Source organism: Agelaius phoeniceus, chromosome 6 (genome assembly GCF_051311805.1).
Source record: "Agelaius phoeniceus isolate bAgePho1 chromosome 6, bAgePho1.hap1, whole genome shotgun sequence".
Classification (NCBI taxonomy): Eukaryota; Metazoa; Chordata; class Aves; order Passeriformes; family Icteridae; genus Agelaius; species Agelaius phoeniceus.
Window position 1 is genome coordinate 50,160,056 of NC_135270.1, and position 20,534 is coordinate 50,180,589.

Sequence of the window (20,534 nt, forward strand, 5' to 3'; positions counted from 1 at the left end):
GGTTTTTGTACATTGGGTTTTTTTTCCCCTCTAGTCATTCGAGCTGGAGTTGTCTCTCCTTTTTAAAAAATGAAATTTGAAATACAAGACCAAATAGAGGGGAAAAAAGAGGTCTCTTTCCTCTAAAAGAAGTAACATGTTGTTCCAATGTAGTAATTTATGATGGCCTTTGATGGGCTTAGGTTTATTACTGAGACTTAACTCATGTTGCTGACAGTGCATGATAGTACTTTTTCTTATAGCATAAGTACACTCTTCGTATGCACCACTGCTGTTGGGCCAGTTTCTGATAGTTGTGTTTGTACCCAGCTATGTCAGTATCAAAAGATTTTAATTTCATTTTCCTTTTGCTAACCCAGGCAAAACATGCCAGAGGGTATAACTGAAGAAAAGGACTTGAGTTTTGTGGTGATCCTGTTATTAAAACTTAAAAAAAATTCTGACAATAAGTTTTTACATGCTCATTTTATGTTCTTGTTTAAAATAAACAACTTTTTAAATTTTGTTTTGGTTTTCCTGTAGAGTACTTTGTATTTGATTGCCAGTAGCTCTCCCCCAGTTACATAAGACACATTGTTAATTTCTTTCTTTGAAAATAAATGTCAATGAGCTTTGAATCTTTTAGAGGTGCTAGACCTTCTAAAGATCAGAGCAGAATTTCAAGCTGAAGTTAATTTTGAACTTGTTTTACACTAAGAAGTAGTACTTTTGACTCAAGTGGGAACTTCTGTGTGTAATACAGACTGTTGATAAGATCAGCTTTTAAGGACTTTGAAATACAAAATGCACTGAAAACTTTGAAAATACTTTTCTGTAGAGAAGGGCTTCATAGTTTAAAACTGATGGATGCAAAGTTTTAAGTACCTACAAAAAGTCTTTAAGGTGTCTTCAGCTTCACTTTATCTGAAATAATTTTAATGTAACTAGACCAGTTTAGTTCTTGGTGCAGTAGTACTCAGTATTTCATCATCTTGTAGGTCAAGTGATAGCCACTTTGGTTAAAAGCCTCATTTGGTGAAGTGCCTTTGTTGCCTTGCAGACAGTCTGCTGATAGGCACTTGATATTCTCATCAACTGATGGAAAGGCAAACTGACTTCTGCACTTTGCAGTGTCCTTGTGTGCAGGGCAATGTAAAATAACTCAGTGCTGAATAGTGTTTTAGATGTTATGAACAGTTTAGAAAAACTGTTATGTTTAAGTATTGTAGAAGTAATAGCAAGAAATTGGGCGTAGTTTCAACATGTATATGCTTGCTAAGCATTTTGCTGAATTTTTAAAACTTTTTCTGTAATCAGGTATGTAGACTCTTCATAGGTACTGGTCTTATATGGAGTCAACTAGATACATGTGTGCTTTGTAGGGGTTGGAGAAGGTATCCTACTCTTTCTTATTGCCATGGTAATTTTCATGGACTCATAGAATATGTTGGATTGGAAGGAACACATCGGGATCATCGAAGTCCAGCTCCTGACCCTATGTAGGACATCCCAAGAGTCACACCCTGAGCCTGAGAGGGTTTTCCAAATGGTTCTTGAACTCTGTCAGGCTTAGGGCTGTGATCACTGACCTGGGGAGCCTGCTTGAGCTCCCAACCACCCTCTGGGTGAAAAAGCTTTCCCTTTTATGTAATCTAAGCCTCCTCTGGCTCAGCTTTATGCTGTTTCCTTGAGTCCTGTAACTGGTTATGAGAGTGAAGAGATCTGTACCTGCCCCTTTGTCATGTTCAACAGCCTCATGAGGGGATGCAATGGGGACTCCCCTCAGTGTTCTATAGAATTCTTCTCTATAATATTTGATAATATTTCAGCTAAAACCAGGATTTATGTTTTCATGGCGCATTCTGATGTTGGTAGGATTTTGTATTCTGGACCTAGAAGTGATGCTTGTTCTCAAGTGATTTTATTTACACTGGCAGTTAGCATAGTTTTTGTGTGTGTGCTGGTTGTATATTAGTCTAAATGGGTATTTTATCCTCTTGGAAAAGGAGCCATAAGATAGATGAAGCATCTGAAAGCGTTTCTTTAAGTCTCTGTGAAGGATGTTAGTATGTATTTTTTAAAGAGATTCTTTGTACTAGCAAGACTACTATTAGTAAATTTGATGAAAATGACTTAGAGAATCCTACAGAAGAAAGAAGAGTTTTCTAATGTCTTGCCTCTTTTTTGTTCTTAAGATTGATATTTTGTTTGCAAGATTAGCACTGCAAACTATTCCTGAGGACTTAGATCTACGAGACGACAGCCTACTTAAAAATTTAGACATTAGATGCATACGAAGTCTTAATGGTATGTATGTACTGATTTGTATATCAGCTTGTCTAATCTTTAAATAACTATCCTAGATTCTTTGATACAGTCGTTGTGGATTTGACTGAAAATACAGCAACTTCATAGCAGGAAATAAAGTTATTGCCAGTTTTGTATGCTATTCTAGAAAGAAGAGTTGTTGCTTGTTGGCCAGACTGTTAATGATCTTTTTCTCTTGTTTGGTTGGTATATGGTTCTAGAAATTAATGGGACTTGCAAGACTTTTGTGTGAAGCATTACCTATTTTTATAAATAAAGATGTATGTTTGTTTTTTAATTTGTATTTGCATAAACATACATTAAATTGGTTCAGTGATAAATTGGAGATACCAAAATGTTGTCAGTTTGAGGTCAGTTCTTTAGGAGCTTGTGTAACCCTTAACTTCTCTATAATACCTTCATTTAAAAAATGGTTATTTATGTACAGGATGGTAGGGATTTCAGCCTGGCTGCAGCTTGAGGGGGAGGAGGAGCATGTTTGCATGAGGAGCTCTGATTGTTGTTACAAACTAAAAACTTCATAATTTGAGATCATCACATCCACTTAAACTGTTTTGTGAAATTCACATCTTGTGCAATCTCTAGCATTGTAGTTGCCTCTTACTTTAAAAGTAGTCTTAGATAATGGTATTTTCTTCCAAACAGCTCTCTGCAACTACTTAGTAACAATGAAGTACTACTTATTCTGTATTAAAAGCCCCATAAAATCAAGCAGTTAATATTGCCATCTATAATGTTACAGTCCTAAAATATGCCATCAAAATAGTAGAGCTAGTATGTTTAAAAACTATTCTTTTTAGCCTGGCCTTTACAATTCAAAGCTTTGACCTATGGCTGGCAGGTTTTCTGTAGGTTCATGAGGACTTATACCATGAAAACTTATGCCTGCACATTCATCTGTTCATATAACAGCAGAACTTGTTTGTTCCTTCAACAGCTTATATAGTTCATTAATAGCAAAAAAATCAAGTAGCAGTCCAAATCTGTTGTTATGTGCTCGTGAATTGGCTTACCTGAGTGTTGCCATAAAACACTAAAAGTGAAAAGAGGCACATGAAAATACATGAAACTTTCTAATCCAAACCAAAATTGATCAGAATGGGAAGTTTCCAGCATGCTTGTCTAAAAAGTTTGTTAGTGTTGACAGTGGGGGAGGATAAGTAAGCAAACAACTTTGGAAGCAGCAACTGTAATTAATTCTTTCTTTTGCAGGTTGCCGGGTAACCGATGAAATTCTGCATCTAGTACCAAACATTGACAACTTCAGGTTAACACTGAGAGCTATCAAATTGTGGGCAAAACGTAAGCAGTTATATTCCAGAATTTGTGAAGGTTTCACTACCTCTTCTGGTTACTGACATGTTTCTCCTTTTGTCTTTCTCTTCTTGATCCACAGGCCACAACATCTATTCCAATATACTAGGTTTCCTTGGCGGTGTTTCCTGGGCTATGCTAGTAGCAAGAACTTGCCAGCTTTATCCAAATGCAATAGCATCAACTCTTGTACATAAATTTTTCTTGGTATTTTCTAAATGGTATGTTTTTTTTGGTTTTTTTTTTTTGGTTTGTTTTTAATTTAGATTAAACTAAAATAAAATTGTTTGTAGACACTAAATTTTAGTCCTGTTTTTATGGTACCATTTTCAGCTGTTACCAAATTAAGTTAGAAGCATTGTTCTTGCCACCAGAAATTGTCAGCTTAGATTTCAGTAAATCATCCAACATATCTTGTTTTTAAAGCATCCAAACCAAAGCCACCCAGTTCTTAATTAAAAATTTCTCAAGTATTTTTTGTAATTCAACCATACTCTTCAGATAAAATACTTTTATAGTACAAAATAATAGCGTATACCCCAAAATTTAAAGTCTTTTAACATTCAGGTACTGTGATAATGGATAATGGAGGTATGCCAGTATCTGGTTTAGGCACATAGCTTAAATGCAATTTAAGAGAACCAATGGCAAAAATGTGGGTTTTAATCTTTTCACTGTAGAGTGGTAGGTGTTTCAGAATTATATGCCATTTCATACTCTTGAGCCAGTTAGCTCAGAAGCATGGTTTGAATAACTCTGATGGGAACATTCCAAGTAAATTTAGAACAAATGGGACAAAAGTGAACTTTGCAGCTTACAGATGAGTACTGTTTTTCTTGAAAGTCCATATTTGCATACCTGTATTCTTCATGAGACACTGACAGACTCTAAGAATCACCAAGGTGTTGCTTTCCTCCAAGTTTAGTGTCTTTTCTTCTTAATGTGAAGATTATTTGCACACTTTCACTGTCTTGTATTAATAGGCTTTATTGCCTCCTTGAGGTATGTAGTAATATTTTGCCACACCAAGGCAGTAGAGGGGAACTGGTTGCAATCTGGTTAATGTGTTTCTTGGAATTCTCTCCAGTTTGTACATGGATAGCATAGGAGCATAATGTACAAATTCCAAGAGATTAACTGACTTCTGTTCTTTATAGGAAGATAAGTTTTATTCATGGGGTAAGATGACTAGGAGAACAAGTGTTACTTTTTAGTGTTTAATTAAACAGGTTTTTTAGTGTTTAATTTAAAAAGGTTTTTTCTCGATTATAATGTTCTTTTAATACATATGGTTTGTAATGATGCTATATGCCTGTAACTGTGCTGGCTGTTCTGTAGCTTGTCCATGAAACAGCTGGCTTGAAGATGGACTGAATGTCAATCTTCACAGAGGAATTTATCTTTGATTAGTATATTTCAGGAAGAATATAGAGGAGTTTTAATTAGTTATCTAAACCAGTGGTTATAAACCTTCAGGACTACAGAAAATGCCTTGTTCTGATGCCTTGGAGAAGCTAATTGCAGTTGTGTTGTAGTTCAGCAATACAGCTTATTTAAACAGCCCCAGTTAAACCAGCCTAGTCGTGAGGAAATGGTGCTTTATTTTGAGAGAAGATTTAAGATGGATCACATTCAAAAGTGTTGTTTGTGTATCATACATGGTTGTATCCAGTAGTCTTATTCAGTGCTACAATCTTTTTGAACAGGGAATGGCCAAATCCAGTGCTATTGAAACAGCCAGAAGAATGCAATCTTAATTTGCCTGTATGGGACCCAAGGGTTAGTGTGTTATTTTTTCCCCTCTAAGTCACACTGTACAATAAATTCGGTTGCTTAAAAATTCTAGGTGAACTTCATTTTGGGTTTATTGAACTTAATGTTGTGGTGTTACATCTTTATGGGTAACCTCTAATTCTCCTGAGTATAGAACAAAGTTTCCCTAATTTTCTGAATTGACTGCTTGAAGCACACTTGCTAAACAATGTACTTTTTCTCCCAATTTTTGCAATAAGTGATCTTAATAAAAATTCAGCATAAATAGTTATATGTCTTAAAGTGATGCATTTTTGGAATATTTCTAATCTTAAAATAGTTTGCTTATTATTTAAAGCCTGTTACTTTTGCAAGTATCTTGAATTCAGTGCAAGTTACAGCAAGATAGACTTGGTTCCATATAGTTGTGGTAAAGTGTCTTTTCATCTTGCACCAAAGAAGATCATAACTTGAAGTCTTTTTAGTTGTTTAGTGTATTGTTAATAATACTTGATCTCCATCTTTGTAGCACTTACATTAAGGATATTGGACATGTTTGTCCTTCAGGCAGTCAGTGAAACAGCTTGCAGCAGATGCATGGCTCCCATTGTGAGCTTTCAGTAGGACATAATATGAGTGTGCTCAATGCTGTTTTGTCAATCGTAGTATTCAACTAATCTTTATTTTGGTGAATAGTGTAAGTATCTGAGGTTGAGTTGTATTCCCTTCTGTACTTCAAGTCTTTTTTTTCTGATTGACAAAAGTTCACATTTAAATATGTGAAGCAGTTGAAAACATGTTCTTGAGTCTGTTATTCCTGAAACAGGAAGTTTGAGGTCAGTGTGTGGCGGGAACTGTTGTAGTAACTAATCAAAGTGGGCTAAGGTAATGGCAGGGGTTTATCTTTTATTTACCTTCTACAAGATTGTTACCCTTATAATATTTTCATGTACTTTGGTGTGTATGTTGTGTCCTTTCTTTTTTTGTTACCCTGTCTGCTGTTAAATAAAAGTACGTTAATGCAAGTGATGCTTCTGTCAGGTTCCACAGAGCCTCTTTTCTTAAAATGGCTCTTAATTTTCAGTAGTGTTACAGAAATAAAGTGTAAAATACCTTTCACAAGGTCCGAAGACAGTCATTCTGCAGAAGGTGCTCATATGGCGATGAGGTGTCCTTGGTTTCATGTGATCACAAACTAATTCCTATTAAAGAGGAAAATTGTTCTGTTTGGTTGGCATTTCTGGATTTAGAAATGCCTGCAACTTGATGTGCTGACAGGTTATAGCCCTCCCACATCACTGTTGTTCAGAAAGATGTCCTTTGTGAAAGCATTATTCTTGTTTTCTAAACTTTCTCTGTACTCTTGGTCTGCAAACGAAGGTCTCTTAGAACTTAAGACTTGGTTGTAGTAAAGGGAGAAATCCAAATTTGTTAACTGATGTGTATGCTTGAAGAAAACTGATTGGCTGTTGTTATATGTAGGTAAACCCCAGTGATAGGTACCATCTTATGCCTATAATTACACCAGCATACCCACAGCAGAACTCTACGTACAATGTGTCCGTTTCCACACGGATGGTCATGGTTGAGGAATTTAAACAAGGTAAGTATTATCTTATGCTCTTTATATAGATGTTTTCAGACAGATTTAAAATAGTTTCATTGTGGGTATGCTTTGAAAGGGGGAGGTGGGTGGATGTTAAAAAGCTTATTGACAGACTGTTTTGAGGGAGGTTGAACTTGGCCTGTAACACTTAACAGTGCAAACTTAGTGGATCCTTCTGCAGGTCTGTCCTTCACCCTTAAAAACTGAGGATAATGAAAGAGGATGCCTTGTGCTCTGAAAATTAGAACTAATAGTATAATAACTTCATTTTAGTGGTTTAGATTGTTACATGAAGGATTAGCAATAGTTCCACTTGATGCCTGTTTTCTAGGCCTAATATAAGTCATTAGACTCTCTTGAAGATGAGTCCTCTGGATTTATGCAAGTAATGAATAATTGTAGCAGATAAGGGAAGATGTCATCAAAGCAAGAAGTAGATTTGATGCAGGGAGCAACTACAGCTAGCTTTCTCAGAGCAGTATCTTATTGACTCACTATTTCTTTGCCTTGTAAAATGCATTGCACAAGAGGTGATATAAGGAAAAGATCTGTTGTCTTTGAACTGAATAGTTAGTGTGGCATATGCAAAAAATCAAAATGGAGCTCTGTTACACCACAGAGCAAAAATATGTGAAATAATCAGTCAGATCAATTAACATACATTTCTCTACAGATTGAGGTTTTTAATAATATGGTTTGTTTAACTAATGACCAATGAAAGTATGACTGAATTATAACTCTGGTTCATAAATTGCTGTGAATTTGAAGGGAGGAAGTAATTCTTAGTAGATTTTGCTTAGTTAACAAACTGTCTTTACTCTGGATACTAAACTGTATTTTTAAAAAAAAGTTTAAATTTTTTTTTTTTTATAATTTAGGTCTTGCTATCACAGATGAAATTTTGCTGAGTAAGGCAGAGTGGTCCAAACTTTTTGAAGCTCCAAACTTCTTTCAGAAGTACAAGTATGTATTTTATGGCATGGCAGAATATTTAAAGTTTATCAGTTGAACTACCTCATAATGCTCTGTAGCACAGGATCATAAATATACATACATTAGATGTCCAAAACGTGTTTTGTTAGGATTATTTTCTAGCATGGGAGAGGGAATACACTACTGTCCTTTCTGTGGAAAGTATATAATCTCCTCAGGTACATTTTGTGTCTTAAACCTGTATTTCAGAAACCAGTTAGTCCCTAAGCAGATATTTAGAATGTCACCAGTTAACTCTAGAATTGGTATGCCACCTACCAGTAACATTGAAGAAGTGTCATCTGGTGGATTGACTAATAGAAATATTATTTAGTCCTGTCAGTAAGCATTCTAACAATGGGCCTTCCCAAGAAAAAAAATGTTAACTTATTCTGAAGGTCAGTACTTAAGATGAATAAGTACTCAAAACTGTTTTCTTCTGTCAATATAGTCAGCAGTTTACTCTGATAATAAAAGGTATTTTTGCAATTGTGTTGACTAACTACCAGTTGTACTAGTTATTAATAGATTTTTTTCATTAAAGTTTAAGGCTCTTGGATCTTATATTAACTCACACCTAGCTTTTCTAATTTTGTAATGTCTCTGAGGGAAATACTGAAATTCACACTTCACACTTTTAGGGTTTCTAGTAATATACTTGTGGGCAGAAGCTTGTTAAATGTATACGAACTTGCTGAAAGTTGTATTTTTATAATAAATATGGATTATTAAAATATGGACTACATCTTCTTTGCCCTCAGTTGAAATTGGAGACCCATTTTTCTTGAATCAAGATCAAATATATTTTACACTTGTTTGTGTTGAGTGGTTGGTTGGTTTTGTACTAATCTAAACAAGATTGAAATATACAGTTCCCCCATTAAAAGAGACTGATGACCTTCATAATGTGTCTGTGTTTTGTTTCTATAACTTTTGCATGATAAAAGCTTTAAAACATTTGGATGGCTTTTATGTTGTTCCTTGGACCTTAAGATTGAAAACATTTAAAAAAACACTGTTAAATTCTATTATTTTTGGAAGGAAAAAGTGGTCTGCAGACAAATCAGTTTCTGTTCAAGAGGTTGCTCATAAGTTCCCCAGTACATTTTCTTCATTTCTTTCAAAAGTAGAAAAAAATAGGAAGCTTTTATTGTCATTTGAAATAATCTCCATTTTAATACATGTTTTTATGTGTACCAGTTTAAACCATTTTACCAGGTGTTGCAATAAAATTCTCTTGCTCAACATTATATATCCAAGTTTTCTGTTTTGCAGAAGATGTCTTTGCTCTGATTTTTTTAAAGTATGGAATGGTATTATGGAGTCTGCTTTAATTTGAATTACCCAGGATTTTCTCTGTTTTCCCTTAGGTTAATTTTATAATTTTAGTTAGTAGTATTTACAAAGTAAATAATTGTATGCAGTCTGTATCCAGTAAAGTTAGATCTCTTGGTCAGTTCTCCATCTAAAAGATATTTTGAATTTTTTTTCCCCTCTTCACACTCTTCTCCTGTTTAAATTGTAGATGCCTTGGCATGTTCTTCTGAAATTCATAGCAGTGTGTAATGCTCTGCCAGATAAGAGACCATCTGATCTTTGCTCTGAGACAAATATTTCTTTTAATCTCTGAAAGAATAGCTTCAGTAATCTATCACTCTCAATGGCAATTAGTTGCTGAATATCTATTGTTCATAAGGACTTTTGACTTGTTGTCTGTGTTTAAAATAAACCAAGGAAATCTATAGGCTGCTGCATTCCTGCATAGTAGGAGCAGATTAGAAATTAGGAAAATAAGGAAATCTGATTTTCATTACTTATTTTTTTCTTATTTTTAAATGTCAGCAATTACTTGGAGTTAGGGAATTTCAACATGTATTGTCTGCCCTTCATGTAGATTTAAATTTTTAGAAGGGAAAGGCAACAACAATGAACGTGTAGATAGGGTGTTTTACAGGGAAGTAACAAGAATTTCAAATGGATATGAGTTTGAAGTGTTACATGAGAGTGAAATCCTTATAGCTTAAGACCAAGAGAGCAGGATTTTGAGAGAAATAACACACATTTAATGAGCTCTAGCATATTCTTTCTATGTCGTTGAGAGATAATTCTGCTAAATAAGTAGAATATAAATATACCTTTTAAAAAGGTGGTTTAAATTCTTGTCTTCATAGGACTGTAAAGTACTGAATAAAATTGTAATTTCCAGAAAGGTAATAAAAAAAATTGAAATTACATGTTCAGGTGTTCTCAGTTGGTATTTTTGGTTTTTTGGGGGTTTTTTTGGTTTTTTTTTTCCTCCAGAAAGTAATACGACTCTAATTTGGGTAATTTTTTTAGAAAGACGTGTGTTAATGATGTATTATAATTCTATACTATCTACATTAGATTATTTTTATGAATGGAAGACAGTGATAAAACATCCCAGCCCCCAAACAAACAAAACCCCAAACTGATACACTTCTGAATAATACCCAGAATCTAAAAGTCACCACTGAGAGGCAGAAGCTTTAGCTAAGACCATTTTTTCTTTATAATGAAGTGATAGATACTTCTGAATAACACATGTGCTTTGTGATAAAACTATGAGTGAGGCACTGAGAAAAAAATCTTATCTTAGCAAAATTTAGCAGTGAGACCTTGGACTCTTAAAACTAAGGGTATCTTAATTTTTAATACAAATTATTTAATTTTATTGAAAATAGTAGTAGGAAATTTCTAGAGAATAATTCCCTCTCAGCACTAACAGCTGGTAGTGAGAAGAAATTGGATCTTTTTCAGCAAACACTACCTGAGCAAAAATAGTTAGCAGTCACTTATTTTTTTCATAAATAAGGCATAGGGTTTTTTTCTAGGTGTTTACCAGCTAGTTGAGGCTTTTAGACATAGCCAAATTACTTTCTTTTTATGTCATTCTTCAGAAGTTTGTTTCACAGGGATGCTTCTAATAAGTAACTGGGAAACCGATTTCTTCAAATATTTGCAGGTTTGAAATTTGTCTTTTTTGATTCAGACGCGGTTAAAAATATCAAAAAGCTTAAACATTGTTTCATTCAGTAGACATGACATTTTGCAAGGGTATGATGTGTGTGATGTTGGAATGTTACTGGAAGTGTAGTGCTCCTTAGAATAAACCAATACTAGTAATTAGTAGCTTCTCATACAGAAATAAAGGTCTCTTATTATCTTTTCCCATAACATTTTCCTGTGAAGCAGTTAATACTGCCAAAATGCAAAATGAATAGGTTATTTTATCTCTATCTTGTTCAGAACAGAGAAGTTTCTCCAAATTTCCCCCTTGCAGTTCTCTGGCTGAAATCAGAGGATTGTAGCATGTAGCAGGATTTTGGCTCTTGCCACCTAAATCTAGTAGAGAAGCATGTAGCTGCTACTTTGATCTGTTGATCTGCATTTGCTATTGTGATTTGAAGGCCTGTGGCACCAGAGAACTCTGTAGCGTAGTTTTCCAGTGTCATGGACCTTGCTTTCCTCTCCATGAGCTATATGCTAGGGACTGGTCTCTTGTGTTTCTACTGTTCTTCAAATCCTGCTTGGAGGTACCTAAATATGCCATATCTGTATAGAGTAGTGCAGCACTGGATGACTTAGGATGTTAAAGACTTCCAGCTGAGCTTCTGAAAAACCTGCCTGTAAGCATGTGAGATTGCCTCAGTGCCCTCATTAAGAACTCAAGCTAAAAGTAATCTTTTCCCATTCTGCTGTCCTTGGATTTCTTTGTTTAAAATACTGTTCTTGTTTTGTTTACTGTCTCTTTGAAATCTGCTTACAGTGGTTATACACTGAATATCCTGGAAAATAATTCAGAGTTTAAGAATTATCAGAGGAAGCATTCCTTAGGAAATTTCAGATAAGTGCCTTCAGAGAATTCCAAAATGCAGATACAAATTTTTTAAACCACATTTCATAGTGTTATTTTGGATTTTGAGCAAGTGCACTCAACCACTCTTCTCACTATTCAGAAATAATGTTGCAACTAAGACAGCTGACACGTAAAGGTAGTTTTGAACGACTTTGCTCTTGATTTGTACTAGTTAAATCTCTGATCTCATCAGGTGTTAAAATATTTCAACTAGTGCTACATTCCTAACCTTTTATTTAAGGCATTACAGGGGAATTGCAAATGGCCCTAAACTCCAAAATATTTTGAAATCTCTTAGTCATACACTTGTGACATAGCCCCTTTTTCTGCTTAACAAAGCTTAATTTAATGTAAGGTATATACTTGAATGAATAATCTGTATTTTACAATGTAGAGTTTACTGCAAAGTTTTAACATTAAGGTTTGAATGTCTAGTTTTAGAAATATCTATAGAATAGCATATTGTCTTTATCTCCAAAGGCATTATATTGTACTCCTAGCAAGCGCACCGACAGAAAAGCAGCGACTAGAATGGTGAGTAATCCTTGAGATTTAAACAAACACCCCACCCCCCCAAAAAACAAAAGCAGAACCTCCCTCTTCCCCCCCCCCCCATCAACCTTGAACAAGGGAGTATCTAGTGTATCAGGTGTCTTCTTAATGAATGAAAGTGGAGTGTCAGTGTTTCAAAATTAAATGGATAAAGACTGTAGAGTTCTGAAAAAAAAACAGTAAAAATGAAAAACTGGGGAGTGAAGGCTGTTGTTTGGACTTTTCCTTAACAGAAGTCTCAGGTTTACTTTACAAATGCCATGTGCACTTTTTTTAATAAGCAGTGTGAGGAGGTATGTTTTCAGTCAAGTGAAATGCTCTTTCTCAAAACAAAAATTCCCCTTTCCCATGTTTCTCCTGTTTTATTTGTGAAATTCTAAGATTGGCAAGTATTGGGAATTTCTTTACCTCTAAAATTCATGATCTGAAGCCAAAAGAATATTGGATAAATATGTGGTGGTCCTTTCTAACTGCCTTTTACTCGATGTGTAATGTCTTGTATTTAATTCCATTTGTGAAATCAGGCCACAGAGAGAGCTGCAGGGCATTCTTAAGCTTCCCTTGTCAGGTTTTGTAATGCCTTAACTGAAATTATTGATCTGAATTAATCTGATGTGCACTAATTCATTAGTGGTCTCAAGTATTAGTATAAGGAGAATGTTGAGGATTTTATCCCAATATGTGATGTTAGATACTTCTATTATTTCCTGTTAATGAGATCTTGCTAATAAATGACATTTATACAGGGTGGGCTTGGTGGAATCAAAAATCCGTATTCTAGTTGGAAACCTGGAGAAGAACGAATTCATTACACTGGCTCATGTGAATCCACAGTCATTCCCAGCACCCAAGGAGAATCCTGACAAGTAAGCAAATCTATTTTCTTCATTTAGTAGGGAGAAACTAACTTAACTAAAACACAATTTCATTAATAATTATCGGACATTTTTATAGAATCTTAAAAGAATTAATTTTTAATGACAGCACCTAAAGGTAAACAAATGATGCTCAGCTCTTCTTAAATAATATTTAAAATAGGTGTTATTTAAATTAGGTACTCTTTAATTCTGTATAAGAATGTCTCTTAATCAGAAAATAAGGGGAAATTATTTTTCTTAATAACTGTATTAATTGCATAATTTCCCACCAACCTGTATAAGTTACTACTACTTAGTTGATGTTGTTTTAATTGTGAGGAAGCACTGAGAATCTGGGAGAACATCAGGCACTGTACAACTGAGCTCTTGAGTAACTAAGTTCATTTAATGTTATAAAATTTAGCAATTGGGATGAATATCATTGAAATCATAATGGCTGTGGTTAGAATTTGTCAGGTTGTGGAAACAGTGGAGGGAGTATCAAGTGCTTCACATTGTTGAGGATTTAAAATGTTTTTTGACTCCTTCCTCCTCCACTCAAAACAGCAGTTGCAGGTGTGTGGGGGCAGAAAATTCTTTTAAGACTTTATTTCAAGATAGCATTGTAATTAATTTGTTAGGAATCATATTTTTGTGTGAAGTGTGAGAATGGGGGAGGAATTTGTCTTTACTGGGATATGTGAAAGGCCTTGTTACTCTTGCACAGGGCCTTTTCCACACATAAACTGCTTCAAGTACAGTATGGGGCTACTTTTTTTTAAGAGGTTATATAATTGTTACACATGTGTTCCAAGTAAAACTGGATGAAAGCAGGCAGCACCTCCTCAGCACCAGTTTAATGAGTGGATATAGCTACAACTGCCTGCATAATCAGAGGCTCCAATTAGCTCTTATTTCAGAGGACTTGATTCAGGGAATACTTCCAGCAAAGTTTATCTTTACTGTGTATTCAAAGGACATTCATTCTTTCACCATCCCGTGTAGAGGGGATCTGTCAAAGGGAGGGTTTTAACTGAAACCTGCAGTTTGTGGTCAGTTACAGATAAGAAATTTAAGCATTGAAGACACGTTTAAGCTGCAAAATGGAAGTTGCTTAATTGGGTAATAGGTTCTAATTACTTTCAGTGCCTTTATAGTTGCTATGTCTAGTTGAGATCTGGTTATTCTCATGCTAGGAGCTACATGAGAGTATCTATATGGGAACACAGTTGAATGGAGTAATCTACAGATGATCCAAGTTCATTTGCTGGGGGTAGATATGTAGTGTATAATGTCTTATATTGTGAATGACAAAGGAATATTGTTAGTCAACTTGAGTTTTGCCTTTCTATGTCCAGTTTCCTATCGCTACTAGAGCTAGAAAGTACAACTGTTGTCTGTTGCAGCAAATAACTTATTAAGCTGTGTAATTCTGTCAGTATTACATGACTGTTTTTTATAAATTTTTCCAGGGAGGAATACCGTACAATGTGGGTGATTGGGTTGGTGTTTAAGAAAACTGAAAACTCAGAAAATTTAAGTGTTGATCTTACCTACGACATTCAGTCTTTTACAGACACAGGTGAGTTTTGCTTTCTAGGTGTTCTGATATTAATAAACTTTTTGAAGTTACTGTCTTTGCTCAAAATGAAGTCTTTATTCGTAATGCTCATAGCAATAGTAGAATTGTATCTACACAAAGGGGTTTCAGCTGAGGAATTGAAGGTTTTATTTCATGAAACACACTTTGAATGAGTTTTAATGTTCCTAAATCTAGTTAGGATTTAGACTAATCACTTTCAGTTTGTTCTCATTTAAAAGTGATAAAAATTATACATACATCTTGCAGATCTCACTAAAAGTGTGGTACACTATTTTGTAACCTTTATTAAACAGATGAATTAGTTATCATATGCTAGCTAGCTTAACCTCAAAAATTTTGAGCATAGTTTCAATATTTTTGTTACTTGGTGAAACTAAATTTATCAGTGGATTAACAAAAATGTCTTTTATTCCATGGTGTTTCATACTAGATAATTGATTCAGTAATCTTTACTTTCATGTCTGACACTCAAGGGAAGAGAGCTTTTTGACTTCCTGATGTTTACATTTTGATTCACTAAAATAACTTAGTACACACATAGGAAATTTTGTAAGCAAAGAATTGGTAGCAGCTGGGGAGTATGACACCAGAGTGTCAGGAACAGTAGCTTTGACAGATTTAGCTAATAAATATACAGGTTGGGGTTTTTTTGGTTTTTTTTTTTTTTTTTTTTTTTTTTTGGTTTTTTTTTTTAAACAAACAACAGTTGAGGCTCAAATATTCTGTATTTACAGAGCTAAAGGAGTAGGTTCAAGTGTTACCTTATCCAGCCATGGTCTCTGAATTTCTAATACCCAGTCTGAGGAAGCAAGAGAATTGAACACCTTTGTCCCCCTTCCACCTCACACCTGTGAATGCAATAAATATGTAGGCATATTTATAAATCATACCAAGATTTCAAAGTTGTTTATTGTCATATATAGCTGCAGAGGGGCATGTCTTTTTTGAGAGTTGAAATATTGAAATATTTCTTGTAATTATTAGTGATGAAGGTGAATAATAGCAACTATAGGAACATCATTCTAATTTCTGTGAATGTAGAAAAGATAATACCTTGGCTGCTGCTTTGAAGGAGTTAAGGAATTCAGAAGTTAGTTTCTCAGGTCTTTCATTGTTTATAAACAGATATTTCAGTAGTATACTGGTCTGAGATTTTTAGTATGAAAAGACTAAAACTTGCACTTAGGATTTTTGATGTGATTTATTTGCGCTATATTCCTGAAGTTTGTCTAAATAGATGCACTTATAAGTGGAGTAGCATTTTATCAAGATCCTTACAAACTGTGATGTAGAGGGTTTGTGAATATGCTTCCAGAAGTAACAATCTAGTAAACAATTTATGTTTGTGTGTTGTGGGTTCTTTTGGTAATCTGAAATTAGTGTGGGTCTGTCCTCATTGTTTTTAATCCAGCCTAAAGACTTCTTTGCCCTGTCTTTTGGAATAGATTCTAAGATTTTATCAAAAGTAACTAACTATTTTCCAGGATGGAATTAAAGAATAGCTTGTTTTTTAGTGGGAGCAAGGGGAGGAAGAGAGACATGAAGAGTGATCTAGGTTTTTGTTGTATGGAAACTTTGATAAGGCCTAATGTCAGGAATATGGAATGCTTTAACAATGTCTGGTTTCATTGAGCATGCTTCTACCTTAGCTGTAACCACTATAGTTTTTTTACAGAGAGGCTTTATGAGCTTCTTCAATACCAAGAAGGAGTGCAGTACTTGCTTTAATACTCAGTATTCATTCAGCTTTTTGTGTGCCTCTCTCTTAACACCTTTTTAATTACCTGTTCACAGCCTATTCAGTGAGGTTCCTTAATGTTTGTAGAATAGACAGTGAATCAGGGAGATACCTCTTGAATTTTTTGTATTTAAGAGCCACAGAACCGGTTTTTATTCATACATCTGCCCCAAATTTTCTTCAATGTTGTGGAGACAGTCAGTGTGAAAGAAGAAGCTTTTCATTTTTACCTTGCTTTACTTGAGCCCAGCATCCTGGGTTCCAGTGCAGTTCTCATATTAGTGCTTACCATGGTGACTTATCAGAAGCAGATGGTCTAAGGTGAAGAGAAATAACTTGTCATACTAGACAAAACTAAAAGAAACAAATACCAACCAAACAAAACTGCCAAAATGACCATACAAAATTAAAAAAAAGAAACAAAACAAAAACAGAGCAACAAAAAAACTCAAGAAAACAGAAAAAATCTAAATATAAATTACTTCTGTATAAAAATGTAGTGATGTGTGCGTTGCCAGAGTAATTTTAATACATTAGGTGGCAAATGAGCACTTAACTCCTGAATTAAAACCCATTTGTTGCAGGAGCTGCATAAATAAAATCACCTGCAAATAATATAATTTTATGTAAATGCTGTAATTCTTATGAGAAAATTTTATTTCCATCTTTAATCTCTTTGAGATGAAATAAAGAGTTTGCTTCTGAGCTCTTCCAGTTAAAACTTGTTGAAAATACAGAGAACTGTGTGCTTGCAAGACATTTTTCATGAAAAACAGGTCACCTGTTTCCAAACTAATGTTTGTGTTTGTACTATCAGTGCTGGCATGCTAGGCAGTTTCCCTTTCTTCTTCCAGAACTAGGAAACATTATTCTTGTTCTTGAGGGTAATAAGTGCTCTGAAATGAAAATTGTTTCTGCCTGGGCAAGTAAGTGGACTTCACAAAATGCTTCAATATGTCTTAATGTTATTCTAATTGTAGTTTATAGGCAAGCAATAAACAGCAAGATGTTTGAGATGGATATGAAGATTGCTGCAAGGCATGTGAAACGTAAGCAACTTCACCAACTGCTACCTAATCATGTGCTTCAGAAAAAGAAAAAGGTAAACTTCTCTAATATATGAGAGCAGTAAAAATGCTATTGCTCTCAAATTTTTGATTTTTTGGTTTACTAATTTACGTTTACTTAGATGTTTAGGTTTACTAATCTAAGAATTGAAATCACATTTTGAGATCTTAATTTTACCTGCAAATGATCTCATTTGAGTATAGCAGTATTATTAGGTGCACTGAATATAATACTACGTTTCTCAGAGCATCAACAATGTATATAGTATCTTCTTGTCTGGCTGGGTAGTTTACCTGTGGCCATATGAGACTGGTAGCATTAGTTTTTAATTAAGATGCTGTGTTGGATTATTGTTTAATTGCAGTTGAGTCAGTAAGAAGGGGGTGAAGCTTTGAATTGAACAGTTCAGTCTATTTCAAAATCCCTACTGCTTTGTATTAGCTTAATCTGAGAGCAATACAGGTTTGCTTGGATTTTTTAATAGCTACAGCACTGCTACATATTCTGTTTTAAGTATAGCTGAATAACATGCTTCATTTCTATAGCTGTTTTATATTGAATGCTGTTTTAAGGACTAGGAAGTCTTTATTGACACCAAGTGTAGATCTGTTTCAGAGAACAATGGAAGTATTAAGTAATATTTCACTTAAAGTCGTAGTACTATGTCAGAAAATGGTTTTTCTTCTCCATGGACTAAGTTCAAATCCTCTTTAAATTCTTTTTATGTACATCAGTTTGTCTTGATGTACGTCACTTACTTTAAAGTTAATGAAAGTATTTCGAAGTCCACAAAACCAAAGAAATTTGAAATAGAGCTGAAAATAGAATCATTAAATACAGTAACAGTTTGTTTTTGAATGTGATTGGTTCAGACAAATCTGCACCAGAGTTGTGAACATAAAAATGTCAATGCTTGTAGTGAGAGGATAGTGGATTATTTACATGTAAAAGGATATGAAAACTGTCCATTTAAGTTTGCATTTTTAAATAACTTGAATTTTTGTTGATTTTTAAACTTTTAATTAGACTAACAGAATTTTCCTTTCCCTTGTGGCTTGCAGCATTCAACAGAAGGGATCAGGTTGACAGCTCTGAATGACAGCAGCCTAGACTTGTCTATGGACAGTGATAACAGCACGTCTGTGCCTTCGCCTACCAGTGCTATGAAGACAAGTCCGTTGAACAGTTCTGGAAGTTCTCAGGGGTAATGAAGACTTTCAGTCTTGTTGCTGTTCTCTTCCTGAATTACTTGTGTTAAACACATGGCAAATACTGCACACATATGATACCACCGTTACCATGGTGGGAATGTTCCAAATTGGATGGAGATTGTAAACACTCTTACTGCAGTTTGAGCACTATAGCAGAATTTGGGGGATAGGGAGCAATGGTGCTGGACTTGGGATGAGGAATTTTAAAGTTAGGTAAAAATGCTTAGAAGAAAATGATGATAGAAAAATATGGGGCCTGCAGTAGGAGGCTGTGAGAAGTAGTGAGCAGATAGTTGTGAGGGTGAGGAAGTATTTTGTGAGTTTTGGATCCGAGTATGAGACAATAGAGAGGTTTACATTTTCTGCTAGGAAATCAATAGGGCTCCTGCTGTTACTGATGATACCTATGCAAATTAAGCTTAGGAACATAATTTCCCACTAGTTCCAAAGTGTAAATATTAAAGTTTACTTAATACTAACTTTCTGCTTTAAGTCTTTTCCTGCCCTAACTCCAGTTTACTGCAGTAAGTGAGTGTACTCTCTTCTTTCAAGGGTCCCATGTTTGTCTCTTTAATACACACAAAAGTTATCAATCTCTTACAGTTCAGTAGTATTATACATCTATTACAGGATGTTGTATAGGATGAAATACTTGACTTAGTCCTTTTGACAAAAGTTCTTTCAGTTAGTCTTCCTCGGTAAATGGTTAACAGTAGTCGATACCAGTATCTGCTATTGAAATAAATCTGTCTTACCTAGGATGTCATAAGTGAAGTGGAAATTGCCTTTGGCTGATTTTAGACACACACTGCTTCCCAATTTCTTGATGATGGAAAAGGGATCATTTTTGTGATTGGTCACTTGAAGCCCCAGGCCTTTGTTTCGGATGATTTTAGACTGAAATCATCACTGTAACAGTGTGTGTAAATTAAAACCAAACTTTATATTCTGTCCTTCTACACTGGTTTTGTTTCACCCTGCAGTAAATAGTTGTTGTGTTTTCCTGTGCTCATTATTTGGGTGGACACTGCCTGAATTTTTGCCTGTCTTTTAAATACAGCCTTTTTCTGGTCTCAAAACTGTCATTGAGTGATGTAAATTCAATATTTGAAAGAGCTTCCATTGCTTGTGTTGGGTAGTAGATTGCCAATGCTCACTTTTACCTTTTTACTGGCATAAGTTCTGCTCTGTAATGTAGGTAAAATACTAGCTGTGGTTATTGGTAACACATGATGTGATGAAAGGCAGATCATGTAACACCATAGCTTTACTAATGTCTTTAGCATTTCATAATTTTTCTCTTTTTAGCAGAAGCAGTCCTGCGCCAGCTGTAACAGCAGCATCTGTGACCAACACACAGGCTTCTGAAGTCACTGTGCCACAAATAAATTCCAGTGAAAGCTCAGGGGGTAAGGAAAATGGTGTAGCATTTTGTTTCTATTGAATTTTTGGTAATGTTTATAAGACAGTTTTTCTTCCAGCTTGAGTCTTCTAGTCTTTGCATAACACATGCTGTAATGTGTTGTTCTTCATACACATAGTTCAATAATTTCTTAAGGATTCATAAAATCAGAGAAATATTTGCTGTGATATTTACTTCTTTTATTCTTAGAGATTTATATTTGCCATTCACAATAGCAGTAGTGTTCCAATGACCTAATGTAGGTCTGTAGTTTG

General features: G+C 34.7%; 1 protein-coding gene across 6 annotated transcripts in view; it reads left to right on the forward strand.

Annotated features, from left to right (window-relative positions):
- PAPOLA (poly(A) polymerase alpha) overlaps positions 1-20,534 on the forward strand; it is a 43,490-nt gene that overhangs the window by 14,143 nt on the left and 8,813 nt on the right. For 3 of the 6 annotated variants that reach the window (XM_054635783.2, XM_054635784.2, XM_077180664.1), the window contains 12 exons: positions 2,175-2,286; positions 3,520-3,609; positions 3,704-3,842; positions 5,328-5,400; positions 6,856-6,976; positions 7,858-7,942; positions 12,309-12,362; positions 13,127-13,246; positions 14,710-14,819; positions 17,559-17,680; positions 18,708-18,850; positions 20,166-20,266. In XM_054635783.2, coding sequence (XP_054491758.1) covers positions 2,175-2,286; positions 3,520-3,609; positions 3,704-3,842; positions 5,328-5,400; positions 6,856-6,976; positions 7,858-7,942; positions 12,309-12,362; positions 13,127-13,246; positions 14,710-14,819; positions 17,559-17,680; positions 18,708-18,850; positions 20,166-20,266 — 1,270 coding nt within the window. Of the gene's footprint in view, positions 1-2,174; positions 2,287-3,519; positions 3,610-3,703; positions 3,843-5,327; positions 5,401-6,855; positions 6,977-7,857; positions 7,943-12,308; positions 12,363-13,126; positions 13,247-14,709; positions 14,820-17,558; positions 17,681-18,707; positions 18,851-20,165; positions 20,267-20,534 lie in introns of those variants that run through there. The other 3 variants (XM_054635785.2, XM_077180663.1, XM_077180665.1) reach the window with 2 other exon arrangements.